General features: G+C 37.5%; 1 protein-coding gene across 5 annotated transcripts in view; it reads left to right on the top strand.

Annotated features, from left to right (window-relative positions):
• MICAL3 (microtubule associated monooxygenase, calponin and LIM domain containing 3) overlaps positions 1–19706 on the top strand; it is a 158955-nt gene that overhangs the window by 85702 nt on the left and 53547 nt on the right. For all 5 annotated transcript variants that reach the window (XM_050715470.1, XM_050715459.1, XM_050715466.1 and 2 more), the window contains 2 exons: positions 1499–1578; positions 2715–2802. In XM_050715470.1, coding sequence (XP_050571427.1) covers positions 1499–1578; positions 2715–2802 — 168 coding nt within the window. The remainder of the gene's footprint in view (positions 1–1498; positions 1579–2714; positions 2803–19706) is intronic.

The raw sequence follows: 19706 nt of genomic DNA, 5'->3' as shown, positions 1-19706 counted from the left end.
CAGCAGACTTGGTTTATGAATTTAAAGGGGCCAATGATAATTTCAAAGTCAACACGTAAAAGTAACAGCTTCATCAGTAATCGAAGTTGGGACAAAGCATTTTTGAGCACTGCTGTTATTTAGTGCATGTATTTAGTGCAGAAGTAATGGAGTATCTGATTAAATGTTTAGCAATAACAGACGGAGTTCTGTCAGCTCTATGGGCTGAAACAGTTTTTGCCACCAGATTTAGTGATTCCCTCTGCCAACAAGCTTACATACATAGTTATGGCCAGATAGCTTCAGTGAAGCAAACAGAAAGCTTGGAGTCTTAGCACACTTATAGCATTGATTCTGAAATAATAAGATGCTTAAGTTCCATATGCATATGTGTATGAAGAATATGTCCAAACAGAAATATGTGGTGTCCTATCCAGTCTAATCATTGTGAAAATCCAGCTCATATTTCAATCTGGGTTTTCTCTGAGAGAAAAATAACAAGGTATGTGCACATAGTTGCTATTCATCTAGTTCTTTTCACTGAAGAGCATTCAAAGTCTGAGAATTTTTATGTAAGAGCCTTTCTGTTGTTTCTCTTTTCAGACATTTCCCCCTGAAACAAATTGAATGAGCAGTTTTCTGAGTCAATATTAACAAATGTTTATTTAAACATAGACTTCTCAAAAGATAACATTTTCCATTTTTCTGTCATAAAAAAAATCATTAGAAATTACTGTGCTAATACCAGTCCAGAGAAACTGGGGGAACCAGCAAAAGTCAAAGTATTGAATTGAAATGCATTAGTAAAGTTGTAGGAGTAGGAATTCACAGAAGAAGGGGATGCTGTGAGCTGCAGCCATTGAGCAGGATACAGTAACAAAGGTACACTGGCAAATAGCTGTGCTAGCAGTTTGCTCCTATTGTTATTATTTGCATTAGAGTATCACTAGTGCTGCTTTGGCTTCCTGATAGCGTTCAGATAATGGTGAAAACCTATCTAGGCATCTGGGGTGTTACTAAATCAGTAGTGTCACAAAAGGTTTGTGAAAAAGAATTGTTGCTTGATTGTTCTTTCCACAAGTAGCCACTGTGCATTTTCAGAGATGGCTCTTTGGGAGTTAACACCATCCTCTCCCACTTTCCTCTGCTGGTTGTATTCATTCTTGCTTTTTCCAAAAGTGCTTCTGCCAGCTTTTCATGTGATGATTTCTTTGTTCCCCACACACAGCCGCATTGTTAGCATGTGATACCACACAAGCCTCACAGCTTTGCTTTGGTGTTTGATAGGATATTAAACTAAATGGCTGTTAGGCACCCAATAGAAAGGAGGCTAGCTAGCAGGGGGAGAGAGGAGGGCTAGAGTTAAAACTTCAGATAGTGTTTGTCTTCATGCATATTGATTAAACTAGATGAAGCGAAGGGAAAGGCAACAGGAAATAAGTTGCAGTGAGATATACATTTATATTGTGTTAAGCTGCTTCGTTTTCATTGTTGACCATCATTTGTATTGTATCTGCAGGTAAATTCTACTGTAAGCCTCACTACTGTTACCGACTCTCCGGTTATGCTCAAAGGAAGAGGCCAGCAGTGTCAGGAAAGGTAACTCATTATTTTCATCTAAAATGTCAAGTTAGTAGATTTTGATTCTTAACATTGAAAAAGTAAACGTTATTTTTTATTATTCAGAAAGCAGAAAAATTCAGAATGCGTCAAGTTGCTTTATGTCACGGTGTCTTGCAGTTCTATAAATTTTACTTAAAAACAGTTTCTGTAATTATCACTTCTCTTTTCATGATTATTATAAAACAACATACTGTGCCATTCAGAACAGTATTTTGATCTGCTTTCTTGTTAAACAGAAATGCTTATTCAGTTCATTTAGAGACTAGAGGAATTCTGTTAATGGTTTTATTTTTCCTTAAGATGAAACATATTATTTGCATTTCCTCTAAAACATGAAGTTCTGACCCATCTGCATAGGCTATAAAGAAGACCTTTGGTCTTTTCTAAATGTTTGCTATCTGTTAGTGGGAACCTGTATGGAAAGAAAGGATATCCTTTCTACTACACAATTGTAATGGAAGCATTTGTGCTTTAAACATAGGACCAAGACCTCCCCTGTATTACAGAAAAATGTCCCTGCTTTTGTCTATACAATCCAAGGCATGTTAGACTTAATTTGTCTCTTCAACTCACTTTTCAGTATTTTTGTGGTACTCCACGTGAGCAAGAGTGAGCAAACTATGTGGTAGTCTCTTTGCATTCAAGTTCTGTTAAGCTTGCATGACACAACCTGTCTTTCTCCCATTAGATTATATTTAACCTCTATGGTGGTGATGGTTGTTGTCTTTCTGCCTGTTTCTCGGTTGTTTGTTTAGTACATGCTAACTTTTGGGATTTATCCCAAAATTTGTGCCATAATGTATGCCAAAAAGAAAGACCAAAAGTGAAACTTGTATTATATTCCAGATAAGCAGACTTCAGGAATCTCAGTGCTTTGGCTTTCTTGGATATACAGCTTGTTTTTGGGGGCTTAAATAAAGCAACATATTGAGAGGGAATGTATTTGGTTCAGACCTTGCCTTATGTGATGATAAAAGGGTATTTTAGTTGGAAGAGGGATGTCTTCCTAGTTCATTGTTTTCAGTACATACAGCCTCATATGAAAAAAGAGCATTTTTGATGTACTTCCAATTTGAATATGAATTTAATCCTCCCCTCTCCCATTCTTATAGGATACCAAAGGACCTCTGCAGGACACTATGGCAAGTGATGGAAGTGGACGGGCAAATTCCATCTCCGCCTCAGCAGAGAGGGCCCCAGGTAGCTCCGCTTCCTTCTTTAGCAGGGTGGTGCAGTACTCTCTCATCTTCTTTGACAGAGTTAGGGTGGCAAGCCAGCGCCTGCAAAGCACAGTTTCCTCGATTGGGCACCAAGTAGCCCAGAACCCTTTGGACTCCTTTTTCATGTGTCAGCTGATGGCTTTTGGGGTTCCCTTTCTCTATGTCCAGTCAGAGGTTCTTGTGCAGATCTTAGGGGAATTCTGTGGGCAGTCTGCTGACCAGTAAGATTTAATGTGACCCAACTTAAAAAGCTGTATAACTTGTGTGATTTTGGGGTGCCATGTGAATTTTGTGCGTTATGTGAAAGTCTCAATATATTATTATTTTGCATTGTGGCTTTGAGGGCCTAGATTTTTAGTCCTTTCAAGGTCATTATCTGAAATAGTTCCAGGAAAACACAGATGCACAGTTAAGGGTCTCCTCTGAGTGGGCCCAGATAAAGAGGCTTTGTCTGTAATGTATGTATCTTGATGTTAGTCAAGTTAAAAGTTCTTTTGATACACTGGAATGACTTGCAAACTGGATTTCTGTGTTTGCCTGAAATCTGGGAGTGGTTTCTCGTTCTCCCAAGCTTTTCTTCATTAATCTGGTACTTGAATGGGGAAGATCCCATTATCTTGGGACTGTGTCTCATTTGGAACTCTGGGTATCTGTGACAGCTAATGGGATCGGATTCCTTAAACTTCTTGAGTTTTGTGGTGCTGGCAGGTCATGGTGCTCTTCCCTTACTGCCAGAATCTGTGCTGCTCCTGGCCACGGCTTTGGAAATGGGGTAGTGAATGTGTGTGTCTTACTGTGAAGTATTTTTGCCTTTTAACTTAAAATTCTAATTCCTTCTAACATGGGAGAAGTGTCTCTGCTACAAATGCTCGTTCACCCAGCCCCTAAATGTTTATTTAGTGATGTAAGAAAGAGATTTGATTTCTAGTATTGGTTCTAGAATACTATGGAAATACTAAATCAGTTGCTTTTAGAGGGAGCACATACTTCTAGCAAAACTTTGAGAAAAGAATGTTTTCACAGTGGTAGTTGAGAAAAGATCTTAAAAACATACAGGTGGATAAAAATCATGCTTATGTTTGACTTTAAGTGTTATTCTTACAAGCATTTCTAAGATGGAAACTGAATGCAGTCAGACTGAAATTCATTCTTACTGCGTGCAGTTGATTCTTTAAGTAGTTATTTTCACGCTTTCCTCTGTCATTGGTGTGGAATTTCCATAGGGCGAAATGGAGGAAAGAGAGACCATTGTGAAAAATGACATTTGCAAAATGCCTTGGACAGATGGGATAACTACACCATTTTTTGTACTATTGGCTAGACAATTAAAATTGTTTTCTCTAAAGGTGAAGAGTTTTTTGGTTTTTTTTTATGTGAAGCATATTCTTTAAGATATATGGAAAAGATATTTCTTGGAGCTGTTATTCATAGAGTATCTCATATGAGAATAAGGCAGCTTAATGGGATAAAGCTATTGGTGATGAAAAGTAGAAAAAAAGCATTTAACTGTATATCAATTAGTTTTTCAATACAATTGTTGTCAAAGTCTCCTTCTTCTGATTTAGTCCTTCCAACTAATCAAATTTAATTACATATTTATAAATGAGCCTTCAGTAAATAGCATTTGAGTGATCACAAAGTAGGACAAACAATAGGCCGTGGTTTGCTGTGGTGGCACAATTACAAGAACGGTAATATTTCCAGAGAAGTAAAATAGAACAGACACTATTTTATCAAAGAGCAAAACTTGAAATCTAGGGCTCCTGTTTGCTTGCTGCTATTCTAAAGCAGTGCCTGACTGTAGCATCATTTTTAATCTTTTGGAGCTTTTAAAGCTTTGTCTTTTGTAGTGCACAAAGTCCAATAGGGCATACTCAGCTGGATGAAGCTAGCTCATCTTTAAAGCAGTGTAATATGTTGCATTCTTGTGTGCATGACAGAAATACCTTTAATGGTAGAAGAGTGAGTTCTGGCTCTGTTGTTCTCCCACTTTCTGCTAGAAAATTGCCATTTGTAGCTGAGATTTAGTTTTCTTTGTGAGGCAGGTTCTAAATGTATTTCAAAATTTCTGGCTTAACAAGTATTAAGAAGCAGGAGGAGGCTAAGTGTAATGTATTTTAAAAGCAGGCTACAGTGTCATTAAAGGCAGGTCAGTTCACCATCAGTCAGTTTAACAGTCATGTCCTGTAGGTACTTATCTTTAGCTCCAGTTCTTGCTGGATAGGCCAGGAAACTGGAAATGTGTTTACAATTCTATATGGCTTGGGGGAAAAAATAGAAGCAAGTGAAAAAACACCTCAACTTTTGAATTACAAAGCTTCATGATACAGTGGAAGAATATGGTACTATTTCTGAGTAATCAAAGGGAATCTGTAAGATTACATCTCTGTATCTCTAGTCCTGACTTCAAACTATGTGTGCATAAGCTTTCCTGAAATTTATTAACTTCACTATGTTAGAAACTATAGGCATTCTGCGTTCACTGAAGAGTAGATTAATGCCTTAAGCAAAAACCTCTCTGAATTAGAGATAGAGGCAGAGCTGTTCCAGTGCTCCACTTCAGCCATCTGGTAGATTCACCAATTAACAGGTTGTATATCTGAAACTGTTCGACCTTTTTCAGGAAAGTGCTACTGAATGAAATTTGGCAGTAGTAATTTCATACCTTGAGGTCTGAGCCAGTCTCAGTAGTGAGGCAGATGTTGATGAGGAGTTTAAGTTGCCTCTAAAATGATTAAGTAAAACAAAAGTGTAGAATGTGTAGGTTTCATTTCTGATGGAAATCTAAAGATACCTTAGAATACAAAAGGAAGGTGTACAGCAGAAACATCAATTCAACAATATATAAGACAAAAAACCTTTCTGTTCTTAAATTTTATACCCTCTGAGTTAAATTCAGTCCTGAATTAGCTTGTTCAGTGACCATTATAATGACTTGTAAAAGGCCTGCTTTTTAGTTGCCACAGAATCCCAAGTGAATGCGTGGGGTTTCCCCCTGCACTCAGTGTCTCCTTTACTTTGCCACCAAATCTGGTCTCTTCTTTTTTAGCCAGATTAGTGATTAAAATTCATTCAAACACAAAATAACATTCAGCATATTTGGTCAGCTGAGGTAAGATTGGTCACAACAAGCACTTTTTTGTGATGTGTTACTAACCTGATTGGCATGTATTAACTTTGCTAAAGACGTCAGTCCCTCGCTGGGTGGCCACAGGCTTGCCTGGCATTAAATGTGTTTCGTCTGTCCCATGTAATGACTATAGTTGTAGACTACAACCTGTGATAAGCAAGCTGAGGTTTTTTAGCAGTCAAGCAGAACCACTATTTTTGTGAAAGTCTTGCGTGGTTTGCCAGAGAGCCTGCGTGACATCTTATGTAGTGGTTACAAGGGATGTTTTCAGGGAGGTTATGTTCAAACTGCCTCTTGCAATACTGATTGGGGAAGGGACAACAAGCTTTTGAGTGAGTGATGCCATTCTCTCCTGGAAGGGAAGTTGGGAAAAGCAGTTACTGTGCTTTTGGTCCTGCTGAACTGTGGCATGCTTGTCGTAGATTCTGTAACCCTTCTCTGTATTCTGTCTCCCTGTTTCTCTCTATCTTCTGCGTTTGCCTTTGTTCCAAAGTTGCTGCTATTGCCAAGGGAAAAAAAATACTTTGCTTCTCAACTGTCTCTCCCTTTGATAATCTGTAACCACCATGTCTTGGATTTTTTTTTGAATATTATTTACAGTACTCTATATGGTTTTAATGTGCTTTTAATGCAAATGCTGTTTTTTCTATTTGTTCTAAAGGTCTGTAAGAACATATTTTCAAACTTCCAGCTCTTTCTTGACAGATGGACTTGGAACAGTCTTTACCCATATCAGATTTATGATAATGCTCCTTGGGGTGACTTCAGGTGGTGATGTTTTGTTGTAAGATGTTTCCCATTCAAAGCTTGTCTTCTCACAGCAATGCATTTCTGTCCACTTCAGCAATAGGAAGTTCATAAGGAAAAGACGTGCTAGGGAAGCTCATACTTCAAAATATACTGCAATAATATGCAAGTCATGAGGTCTTTGCAGTAGGTACTTGACCCGTGAAAGACTTAAGAAACCAATTATAAGCCATAGTATGCAAAACTGAAAATTTAAGTACAAAGTAGAGGCATTAAGTCTCCTGCTTTACAATCACAAAAATATATAGTATATATGATACAGGTGTGCAATATGAAAAGAATATGAAAAGTTAAAAAAAAAAATCTTCTATGGGTGGTGTGCCTTAAAAGTTTTTAGGGAGCAATGTTATGAGCAAACACTTTATGGCAGACCCTTAAACATGTAATCAGTTGTGTATAGTGAGCAAAGGTGGACTTTACAGGAGGAAGTTCTTTTGCTGACTTGGAGAGCTAGAAAAGGGTGAATGCTTCCTCTAAATGGTGTACCCTATAAAGTAAATTAACTGAGCCACGTTTTCAAAAGGATCTTAAAACTGTGATTTTCACAGTCTTTATGAATGCATACAATAATATTTGCACACACTTCTACTTCTGTGCCTAATGAAGTACAAATACGTTTTGTATAAATTTCTATATATAAATTGGCAGCTTGCTTATAATCATTGTCCCTTTCCAGTTCCATTAACATACATTGAACATGCCTTGTGAAAATGATTCAGCTCAAAGCAATACTGTTTGCTTGTACATACAAACACATCTTCATGAAATCCTCCATTTGGTCACTTCTTTTCATTATTATTCAGCTTTGGGTTTTGTTCATTTTAATTTATTGTGTTATAAACACTAAATTACAGATGATACAGTAAACTAATTAATTCTGTGACAGACTCTTCTGTTTGTGGTGCCTTCATTTTAAACCACTAAACTCTGCATTTACGAACATCCATACCCCTTCCCTCCCCACCCCAAAATAAAATTTTAAAAAAAGGTACATCCATGTTTTGGGATGTATCACCAAACTGGGAGGAAAGATAGTTCCTCTTCTGCTGTGCCTTGAAGGTTTTATTTTTTGTTTGGAGTAATGGTGGTGTTGTGCTCTGCAGGACAGGGCACATAATACTGAACCCTTTTATGGGGTTTCATACAGCTCTAAAGACATCTAATGCAAGATTTATTTCGCTGCTGGAAGATTTAAAATGTAAACTTAAGAATCAGATCCTGTGTTTTTGGAAACTGAGGAGAGTGCGTAGGTTGCATGATTAGGACCAAGGTTCAGTGCCCGGTGAATCATTGCTCAATAGCAAGCCAGGAATCTCTCTTAGGAGATGTGCTTGACTGTTCCCAGTCCATCATGTTCCTTGTCAGTGTTCTTATCAGGATTTGTGTGGCTTTGGTGTAAAAGAAAGGAGAATGCTAAGGGACTAGCAATTTGAATCCCAGAACATTTGGAAAGGCAAAGAAACGACTGGAAGGTTATTTTTTCTGAAGAGCTGAGATGCAGCTGACCTAATAGAGCTTCACTGAAAAATCCTAGAAAAAGATCTGGGGGCTGAGGAAGAATATACAAAATAGTGATGTGGTTAGTTCATGCTCATGGCTGGATCCTGCTAAGAACACTTTTTCTAGGGAGCAAAAGATCTCCCAATTCCACCTTTCTCTCTAGCTTTCAGACCTGTAGACTTGTTCCACTGAAATATTTGTTTAATGTTTGTTATGTGTATATTCTGAAGGGTGATATGAATTTTTCTGGGCACTTTTAAGAGCTTCATTAAAAATTTATGCATCTTAGAAAAAGAATATTGTGTAAAGGACTTGGATTCTTTTAATTGTAGAATTAAAACATCTGTGTTTGTGTTTTGTTGTGTTTTATTTTTTTTAAGTAGAATCTAAGAAATAATTGTTTTGAGGAGACTGTTTCCCTCAGAGAAATTGAGGGAGTTTAAATGAAATAAGCTTGGTGACAGAAAATATTTGTGAGACAATTAGTGCTCAGAAAGGCTTCATGTCTCCGTTGTATAGCTTCTTTGAAGATTTTTATTTATGCAGTTGTTTTTAACCTGTTTTTGTTTTGGGTGTGTGTCTCTTTAAATTATGTACTACTTGGTTTTCCTGTTGCTGTGGAATCAAGACATTATTTGTTCAATTGTGTGAAATGTTCAAGGGAATAAATTCCAAACAATCTTCAGGTTTCTGAGTTTTTCTTTGTCATCCCCCTTCTTCTTCCACTAGTTCCAGGTGAGGAATGCTGTGGGGGATAAGTATTTGGGGGAGAATGAAATGAATAGATCTAGCAAGCTTGAATACTCTTCCAAAGATGTTTTGGGGAGCTCCATGCACGTGTAACTGCAAAGTACTACAGAGACTTCTGAGGGCAGTTCTGCTCTGGCAGACACTGGATCTGGTAACTTTTCAGTCTACTTCTGTACCTTTTTTTTTTTTTTAAGTTTTTATTTTTTATTTCTATTTTATTTTATTTTGCTGTTATGTTGTGGTTTGCTCAGTGTGCAGGGCATACACTGCCCAGACAGCATTACATATTTCTGTAGAAAAACTGGTAAGGACCCCCATACCAAATATTCTACCTCTTTGCTGTAGATACACTGTTAGTGTTGTGGCTTCACTGATATTTTTTTTTTTTTTTTGATTTGGGAGGCTGTTTTGTGTGCCTTGCTACAGGCCAAAGTTCTTTCTAGCACTCTGTAAACAGGGCAGTGAAACACATCTGTGAGGGGAGAGGAAGAACGTGAGGGAGTGTAAGTCAACACTGAGGAGCAGGGAGGCATAGCCTTTGCATCTGGTGCGACAGGTAAGCTTTTGGGCAAGATCTGTTTCCTCTTACTTGTACAGCAGCAGCTGAGATGATGGGATGTTAGAAATGATGGAAAAGCATAAAATAAGTAAATGCGAGGCCTTTTACCCAAATCCCGTGTCTTATATTCTAGCTGGATGGTTCTCTCCTCTCAGGAGAATGACACGTGAGGAGATGACTTCCATTCCTCAAGACCATTAATAGACTATTCTGTTACATTCTTATGACCAACATGTGGAGTTGTTTCATAGTTTTGAGCTACATTTTCCTGTTCTGTAAGATACACTGGGTGAGCCTCTGTTAGGGAATCATTCTGTTTCTTATCTCAGATGCTTTCTTATGCTTCCTACTGCACTATTGGCAACTGAAAGCTTGTAATAGCAGATGACTTTTGAGCATCTAATTGGGTTGATGTGGGTTGATTTGGCCAGAGCAGTTAGGTTTAAATGGTAGATCACAGAGCTGTAACGTGAAACCAACTCTGTTAACACATTAAGGTTTCCTTTTTTAGAGGAAAGTAATCACTTTATGCCTTTGAAATTGCCTTTTATTTTTCTTTACTGTGATCAATAGTCTTAATTTTGAAGCTAAAATGGACCTTCATTTCTGAGAAGGAGCTGTCAGTGTCCAGTATAAAACTTCATATGCTGGTGTGTGAACTAGAAATGTCATTTCCATGTACCACTAGAACAGCCTCCACTGTTCTGTATCAGGAAAGCTGTTAACTTTACAGGTACATATATTTTCTTCAGAAATCAAATTTTTGCTTCACAAAAAAAAAAAAAAGGATGGAGGGAGGTGCATATCCTGAGCTCATCCCCATCTGTGGTGAAGTCAGACAGTCCTTGCTGTTCCCAGTACAGTAGACATTGGTTTCTCCAATTTTTAGCTGAAAACAAATATTTGTATAATGGGGTGCTTCCAGTCACTCTCACCGTATTCTTTGTGAAGTCTACACACATCTCTCATGCTTTCTGTTTCTGTCCCTGTGGTTCTTCTCTAGTCTGACTTCATGGGTTCTCTTACTAATGCCTCAGGGAAGGGTTGAGCTCTGGATCCTGCTCTGGCAGAGGGGTGCTGCCAGGGAACTCCTTCCATGACCCTGCCACTCAAAAGTCACTTTTTGTTAAAGACACCCTAGTTTTGCTTGTGAAGCAAAACTGAATCTTTGTCAAGTGTTCTTCTCTTCACCACCACACTTTCTCCTCACTCCCATTCCAACCTAGGATATTTATCTTAAAATTATTTAATCTAGGGGAAACTTTATTCTGTAAGTAAAGCCCCAAATAACACACTGTGTCAAATATGATTATTTTTAAACTTTGTTGAACAAATGAACTGGCCTAAAAATGAGGAAGGAAAGTAGAAGATTTGGGGTGGGCTATGCTCTTGCTGGGTGTGTATGCTTCTTTGCCTTAGTTCTGTAAAGAGAACACATTGATTTTCCAGAATATGTTATTCTAGGGTCTTGACTCTCACAGATTTGTCCCTCACTTGCATCCATTGCTTTTGAGAGTCTTTAACATTATTTAGGGCTTGTACTTGTTAAATAGATTAAATATGATCTTTGTCCTAGAGATAAGGAAAACGAGCTGTCGTGTACTTTTTTGCAGTTACTATCCTCACTTGTAGTTGCCAAAGAAATAATCTGCAGAAAATCTTACGTGGATGATAACTACTATTTATTTACCCCAGAGATGAAATTGAAGGACTGAACTTCACAATATAAATAGTACTATATTAAGTACAAGCTTTAAAAGTAAGGTAACATACTTAGCGTGTAAATCCCTTCAAAACATTGAGGTAGTGAACCATTAAAATGCACAAAAGTCTGTGGAGAATGTGAATGCTATATTTCCTTGAAAATAGAATTGCTTCAATTGAAGCTCAACTGAATTAGCCTTTACAGGCGTTTGGAAACTTCCTTGTAAGATTTGAGCTATAAGGAATATTAAGGTGTTTTCCACCATGCATCCCAAAACAGCTTACTTCATCAGATTAATTTTGGTAGCAGTTTTGCCAAGAGAAACACTGGCATAGACGATTTCTTTTGTAACATCCAACACTAGGGTAGTGTAGAAAGCCTGCTGTGTACAAGTTGTTTCACATTTTAGACAAAATAATCTTCTTCATCTCATATGGTAGAAAGTAACATAACTGTTTCATGTAGATTTTTTCCTCTAATCTTCTGTAACAGTGATGAGAAGGCATGAGGTACTTCAAAAATAATAAAATGAGTGAACAAATGTCTATGTATATAATAACTAAGACAGTAGCAGTTTTACCACCTGCTTGTGGACAGCAGCATGAGATACTAAGATATGCAGTTTGTAATGTATCTTCAAATACAAAGGGGAAACAAGGGGACAAAAGCAAACAAAAATAAAAAAAATAAATAAAAATTGGAAGATATTTGAAGAGGAGGAACATACCACAGAGTCAACAGTGAACCCGTTTTCCTGCTTCTGTGAAGTGTGATAAGGAGAAAGGTGGAGTAGTAGTTGTTGAGCTGATCATGGCAACATAGAGCTTATCTTAGGCTTTCAAAACAAAACAGGGCAGATACTCTTTAAGGACAAGATGGCACTTCTATGCTCTGTTTAGTTACTTACATCCTCTCTCAAAAATGTATGTTTAGTCTGACATTTCTCATGTTTGCTGTCATCCCAGAAGACCGTGTTTTCTTTTTTTGGAAAATTTCATAACTGTCGTTTCTGCTGTTACAGAAGTTTATCTGATGGCCTGGGGGTAGTAGTGTTTAAAAATAGGACTTTTTTTTGTACCCAACAGATGTTTCAGATACTTTCAGGCTTCAGTAACTTGGTGATTTAAAACATCAGAACTGATGTGTATGTTATCTTTAATCAGTTAGGTCTTTTGGAAGCTTTGTTTTGGAACTGTCATAGATTTTGAATATACATGGCTATATACCTATGTAATAGAGTTTTCTTAGCTTCAGAAAAATTCCCACTAAGGTATGAAGCTCTGGATTGCTTGGAATATTCAATTGCTTTACAAGTTACAGAAGAGTAGGTGGGATAAGTGCAGATACTACGAAAGTACGCAAGAGAATAAGGGGAGCAGATGCTGATGTTTATTGGAGTGTATGCAACTTCTGCTTAGGACAAGTATTCCCCAATATATTTTCCTGTAATTGCCAGTGTAAGATTTCAACCTGTTCCATTAGCAGCAATTCGTAATCTTGAAAAAAAAAAATGGTAGAAATTCAAGTGAGGACATGGTTAGTATCTAAATATATTCTGAGATCCAGTAATTATGAAATTCTGTTGTAAATTGCAGCAGAAGAGAGACTGGTTAGTTCAGTAGTTGAAAAAAGATATTAATTCCAAAGCTATGTTTTGAATCTGATTGCAATTTGAATGGGAAATTGAAAATATTTGGTATTCCAGACTTTGTTATTATGTATGATTAAATTTCTAGTTCCTGATTGCTCATTCTTTAATGGTGAAAACATTTTCCAGGATCCGAGATGGAATTGAAAGAGCAGACTTCTATTTAAAAAAAAAAAAGGGGATGCCTTGTATTGATAGATTCCTCTGGTACTTTTAGATGGAAGTGTTCTTGGTTCAGCTTTTTGTTATTTGCACAGTGGGAATCACCTTGTCTGTTACCTCCTGGTGAAATGAGAGATTTCAGAAGGCTGCTACGTACAAGTGGTGAGAAATGGATGCTACTATGAACAAGCTCCCTAAAGTCTTATGTAGTAGAGGAGAAACTTTCTTTCTAACAACATAAAAGAGGTTACTGTTTGGATTAAATAATTACTGGACAGTCACTCTTAAATATTAATTTCAAAGGAACTTAAAACAAAGAACATACCTCACTTTAAAAAGGCGAAAAACCCTGAGCCAAAGTCAAGGTCATTTTGGAATACAGTGTGGCCTTTCTCTTTTCCTTTTTCTCCCTGGCAGTTCCTGGGTGTGCCTCATCCCAAGTGGCTTTTTGAGGTAATATACCTTTAATCGTTTCCAGGACAAAATTTATCCCTGCAAAGTAATGTTATCTTTAGCTAGATTATCCTTTACTGCTCTTCATCCTTCCCACACTAAGTTTCTTTCAGGAAATGGAAACAAGGCCAGGCAACAAATGATAGAGCTGATCAAAATGCTTGGAGAGAGCTCAGACATCTACCAACAAAATGGAAAATGATAGGTAATACATTATTGACTTACCAATATTCCTGGATAATGGACATACCAATAATGAACCAACTTAAAAAATACAAATTGATGTAGGCGTTTCATCTCCCTAGTACTGTTAACCTGTTTAAACAGAAGTAAAAATTGAATCTGTGCAAATGTTAACATACTCTGCTAGAAAAGCAGCATTAAGGAGAATGAAGCTTAGCAGTGTACACTGGGGCTTGGATTAAGTGACCTAATATCTCCTTTCCCCAGTTTCTTTTCTCCACCCACTGTCTACAACACTGGACTCTTTCCAGGAGTCCAGAAATATATTCCTGGATTGTTCTATACCTCTGCTGTAGTGAAGACAGCTTTTCTATATTGTTAAAATATGTCCTGAGCTTTAAACTTTCATTATGTAATAATACAACCTCATGCATTTGTTATGAAAAACACCACATATTTCTCAAACATAATTTATGGTTTAAGCTGCAGATGAATTATGACTTGTTTTCGAGTCAAATATGAATTAAAGATGACCTTGAAATAAAACTGATTAATATATTTACTTTTGCTGGCTTCCACTAAAAATGAAGAAAGATCGATCAACTTGCCAGCTGTTTTGCTCTTGCTCTACCAGTGTTGTAGGAAGCAACATTTTGTCAGTGTCTTTTGATAATTCTACAAGTTTGTTTTAACTGAATAGTGTGGGAGCAGGGGGGAAATATTGCAACATCAGTAAGATGGATTTCTAAGTTACTAATTCCATTCAATAGTCAGCCCAGTTCACGTTTGTAAGTATGAAGAGAATGGGCTTCCACCTTTACTGACAGTATCAGAGATATGAAGAACTTAGTTGTAGCTGCAGGTTGTGGAGGAGGACTTATCTTCTTAAGTTTGTTTCTACGGTATCTATGGTTTCTACAGTTTCAGAATTCCTTGAGTATTTTATTGTCAGTTATTCCCATACACATGGTAGTGGTTTTGGGGTGCCTTTGAGTGCTTCTTCTCTGCTCTTCTTTGCTTAGGAAGCCAGTATTATATCAACAGGAATCTCACTGATTTTTATTTTGTGTGCTGTTGAATCAAGTAAGACTATAAAATTTCTTGGTCTGCTGGTTCTTTAATAACTCTCTATTGGGTACTTCTGCATCAGAGGATATTTAAATAAAACAACTTTGTCTGTACAGCTTAATCTCCCTGTTTCTCTGTTTAGTTCCCAGATTTGCTAGGATGAAATGGTTTGGTGACAGTTTGAGGACTGAGATTTGAGGGGTTAGTAGAGGTCTCAGGCATGTCTTTTAGAAAATTTAGTTATTTTTTTATTGTTGAGACTGATGCGTGTGCATTACAGACAAATATAAGTAGGGTCATCTTCAGGTTTGAGCTCATTTTGAATCCTGTGCATGGACACTTTGGATATCTTACTTATGAATAGATTTTGCTTTCTTACTGTACTGTCCTCTTTGAATTCAGAGCTTTTATGTTTAGCAGAACATGGTATGGATCAAGCTGGAAATGCAGACATCAGAAAATTCAAGATTTGACAACTTCCCAATATAGCTGAGTAATTCAGGCTCCCTGAGGACTTGGGAATACCGTAGCATAGTAAGAGAGAACATTGAGACGTTATATCAAAATAACTTTGACACTTGGTGACTATTATGTATTTATGTTCAAATAAATGCATTCTCTTTTCTGTTTGAGCAGGTATTTTATTACCCTTTTGGCTTTGTGGATGTTGCTTATCAAAATCCAGGGGATGCAGCCAGGAAATACGCGGTTCTGCAGTTTGTGATGTGAGGCTTTGTGAACAAGCAGTGACAAGAATTCACCCATCCTGAAAGGGCTCTTTCCACTGGTTTTCTAGAGACCTTTCTTAAAAGAGAAGATAAATTTTAAAGAGTGGATGCATCTGTTTTTAAAAACTTCAAACTTCTTCCTAGCCTTAAAAAACTCTATTTAACGTACTTCTGTAGGTCATTTTAGATTTACCGGCTATATGTTTTGTGTATTTCATATTGTGCAGTACCAAAATTCTTAAGTGCTTATATACTAATTTTGGAGAGGATTAAGGAAAGGATTTCTGGCCACGTCTCTCAAAAGAAATCGGTTGCACTTAATTAAATGGGATATCTTAATTGACTTGCTGTTTCAGCATGTACAGCATCCAACAGCGTGTGTGCATCAGTACTAAGCACTCCGTTTTAGTGCACACTGTGCTATGAGCACAACAAGCATCTCATAGGAGGTGCCTTTGCTTCACTTGCTCATGTAAACCATCTAATTGTGATGCTTAATATCTGACATTTGTTAGTCCCTTTCTTATTTCAAAGCCTTCTGTCTTCACTTAAGGTGAAGTTGAGAGAAAAGGGTTGGAGTTGGGCATTCTGGATGCTGTTTCTGGCACTGCCACTAATCTGTTGTGAGACTGACTTGCTGGTATTTGATCTCTGTGTCTGGACTTGTGCAGTGCCTCTGCAGTACTTACCTACTTCCAAAATCGTTTGTTTTAATATGCTAATACTTGTAAAACATTTTGAGGCCCTTAGGTGAGGAGTGGAGCTGAAGTACAAAGAGACAGTTAAAGGAATTAAAGTGGGCAAAGGTGAAACTTTTGGGGAAAAAATGAAACTCAGTCTGACATTAAAACAAATGAAAAATGAGATGCCAAAAATGCTATTATAGATCATTTGTATTCTTCTACGTAACTCAGTAATAATTTTTGTTGAACTGCAAGAAAACTTCAGAAACCTTACCCTCAAAGATATTTCTTACAGATTAATGACAATGGAATCTGAGGACATTTGGCATACCTGACTCTGTGTTCACTGCATTACTTTTAAACTCCCACAGAAAAATTCCATCTGCCATCTCAGTATTTTGTCATATGTGATATGATGTTGTATCCATGGCAGTTGCTTTATCTGATATAGATAGCTGTGTTCTCAAACATTTGTGTGGAGAAGGAAGTAATCCAAGGGATTGGAAAATAGGATTGAAAACAAACAGGTATAGCGTTTCAGACTATTATAAAAGCACAAGATTTGAGAAATCCAGAATGAAGATTCTCCTGAGAAATGTATTAATTCATTCCCTCTTTTGCATATGTTTTCTCAGTAGATTCTTTTATTTGAGTTGCTGTGCCTCCCTGAGGCCCCATCTGAATCTGTGCAAAATACTAAATCCACACTTCACAAGACATGACATTTACCTTGGAGAGCTTGCAGTCTTATCAGATTTGACTAAGAAAATGAAGTGCAGAGGTACTGCATGATTAATGAAAAACAAGTTCTAGTACAATGACACAGAAGTGATTTAGGCAAAGGCAGGTAGTTTCCCTTGAGGGAAAAATTAATTGTTCTCAGATTCCCAGTTTTGTCCTATGTCTTCAGCAAGTGTTATGTCAGGGAGTAATCCTGGCAAGGTTTCATCTGGTTCATGAGAATAATCTGGAGTTTTTATAGAAATCTGGGGAAAAATAGAGATGGGCTACTCTTGCAAGAGGAGATTCTCAGACCTTCCTGTAGTCTCCAAAGTTGCTGAAATCAGGACGGAGAAAAGGACACGTGGGAAGGCAAGGAGCAGTTCAGTGTAGGAATGTTATCTCTGATCATACGACTTTCTTTACAGGAGGCAGGCCGTGTCAAGGCTGAGAATAATTAAAGGACTCTGGCAGCTTTCATGCAACAGCTAAGCAGACCGTCCTGTTAGGAAAAACAGTTCCATTTGGATGATCTATGTAGTGTTCGTGGCCCATTGCTCTTCCAAAGTAAAGAATCAGATTTTAAAATGTATCCTATTTTGGATGTTGTTTGTGGATTTTTAACTGATCTGTTGGTTGCATGAGAAACTGCTCTTGGCTTTCAGGTAGCTCCCCTCCCTAGCTAATGACATAGCATTTTTCTGGCACATGTAGCCTCATCAGCCCCTTTTCTCTCAGTTGTGACTGATTTCAGGCTTTTGGCTGTGGGCCCAAATGTACTGACAAGGTGGAATGTCAGATAATGGATAATGAACGTACTCTGCAGCTATTTCCTACTGGCAAGCTATAAAATAGCCCGGGGAATACAAGATGACAATTTGAGAGAGGGACCTTTCCTCTCCAGAGGAACATTAAAAAGCAAAACTTTAGCATCTACAAGAACTGCATTGAAATTGACTTTGCCCATGCATACAGCACCATATATACTTAGAAGAAATAAGGGTAGGACATCCACAAATTTCCCTATGCCAATTTTTTTTTTTTGGTAGCTTCAAATGGATTGACTCTATAGCATGATGTGGAGAAGTTGTTCATCATTTTGTAATGTTAACTAAACCTGTATCTCCTGCTTACTTTTGTCCCTTAGCTAGGTTTGTGAACTGTAATGCTTTCCTTCTGATAGTTGACGACTTCATGGTGCACACAGTTGGCTATCGGTAGCATTTCTCCCATTTCATATTTGGTAACAAGTTTGACAGTGGTTTTACGACTAGCCAGATGAGCCTTCAAGGCATCTTTTAGAAACAAAACCAAGTCTTGTGTACAAAGTGCATTCACATAGACCAAACTTCTACAGATCCCTTGCTGATGTTGGTAACCAACTGAGCTTCTGGATTATGTTCTCAAAGTAGAGCTGGTTTATGTGCAAAGTAAGGTGGAGGCGTGTGACCAATCCTGTATCTGAAGTGTGTAGATATATAAATTAATTTGAAAGTTGCTGGGAATTTTCTTCTTACTTTGTTGGTGTTTTGAGACAGAGAGCCCTTACCAAGCTTACGGGATGTCCTGGCTTGACCACATCCTTTTACCTTTAAGTTTAGGTATATTTTCCATCTTTTCAAATTTTTAACAGTTTTATTGATTCATTTGCCCACACTTAACTGTTTATACTGTGGCAGAATTGGTTTGATTCTCTTTATACATGTTATACTGATACAGGGTCTTCATGATTAGAAGGTTAATGATAACTTGTTTTTATTGAATAACATGCCTGAAAGATCATATATGCTGGTGAAATGCATATAAGCAGATATCAGCTTGATTTTCAGTCCTTTTTTACCTTAGAGTTATTGCTACTGGTCTCTGTCCCCAGCCCAGGCAGTGAAACAAGCATCTCTTTTTTTCTTTTTTTTTCCAATACTCCATTCATGTGATTTAACTATATGAAAATGATATTATATATTTTACTTTTCCTTGAAAAGGCTGACCAAAAAGAAACAAACAAAACACACACACACACACACAAAAAAAGCTTAAGATTGTTAAAAAAAAAAAACCATAGGACTGAAATAATGTCAGGCAAAAAAAAAATAATCTAATTCTTCTCGTTTTCATTCATTTTTTCTGCTTGTGGACATTCCAGCTATGTTGGGGTATGCATCAGAAGAGAACAAGTTAAAAACAGTCTGTGAAAAGATATTTCTATGGAAATAGCTGAGCCTAGCTGAGCGCTGTGTTGTGTAGAAAGAGTTCCAAGTAGAAAAAACTCTCGATGTATGATGATTTGGTGAATTCTTTCTTTGTTTTCCTTCACCTTGATGTTCTTCCATTACCCAGAGTCCTTGGTTTTTCCAAGTCAGCCAGAACTGGCAGAACAATATTCCAGGTCAGTTCCCCTGTTACTGTTAACTCAGGGCTGGGGAATGTAACACAGATTACAAAAATAGATTTGGCTGAGGTGGTATCACCATCTAGAGAGAATGAAATGAAATGTGAATCCCAGCTGAGGAGGCAGTTCAGTTCCACTAAACTTTGAAAGGACTAATACAACATAAGGCTTAGCAGCAGGAAACGGTAGAGACCATTGTGTGCCTGGAAATGGAAGGTAATGCTCTCTCCTTCCACCTGAGCAAGCTGCGGTTTGTACCATAAATAACCCCGTTAGTTACAGCCAGGGGCACAGCAGCCATTTGGCAACATCATAGAAAGGTTCAAGCAAGAGGGAGAAGCACTCCTGGCAGTTGTCTCCATGAGATTTTATCTTTCTGGAGAGGGATTGGAAATTAAC

The sequence above is a fragment of the Cygnus atratus genome, chromosome 1, assembly GCF_013377495.2.
Source record: "Cygnus atratus isolate AKBS03 ecotype Queensland, Australia chromosome 1, CAtr_DNAZoo_HiC_assembly, whole genome shotgun sequence".
Lineage (NCBI taxonomy): Eukaryota > Metazoa > Chordata > Aves > Anseriformes > Anatidae > Cygnus > Cygnus atratus.
Note: the sequence above shows the minus strand (reverse complement) of the source record. Positions and strands in the feature narration are given on the sequence as shown.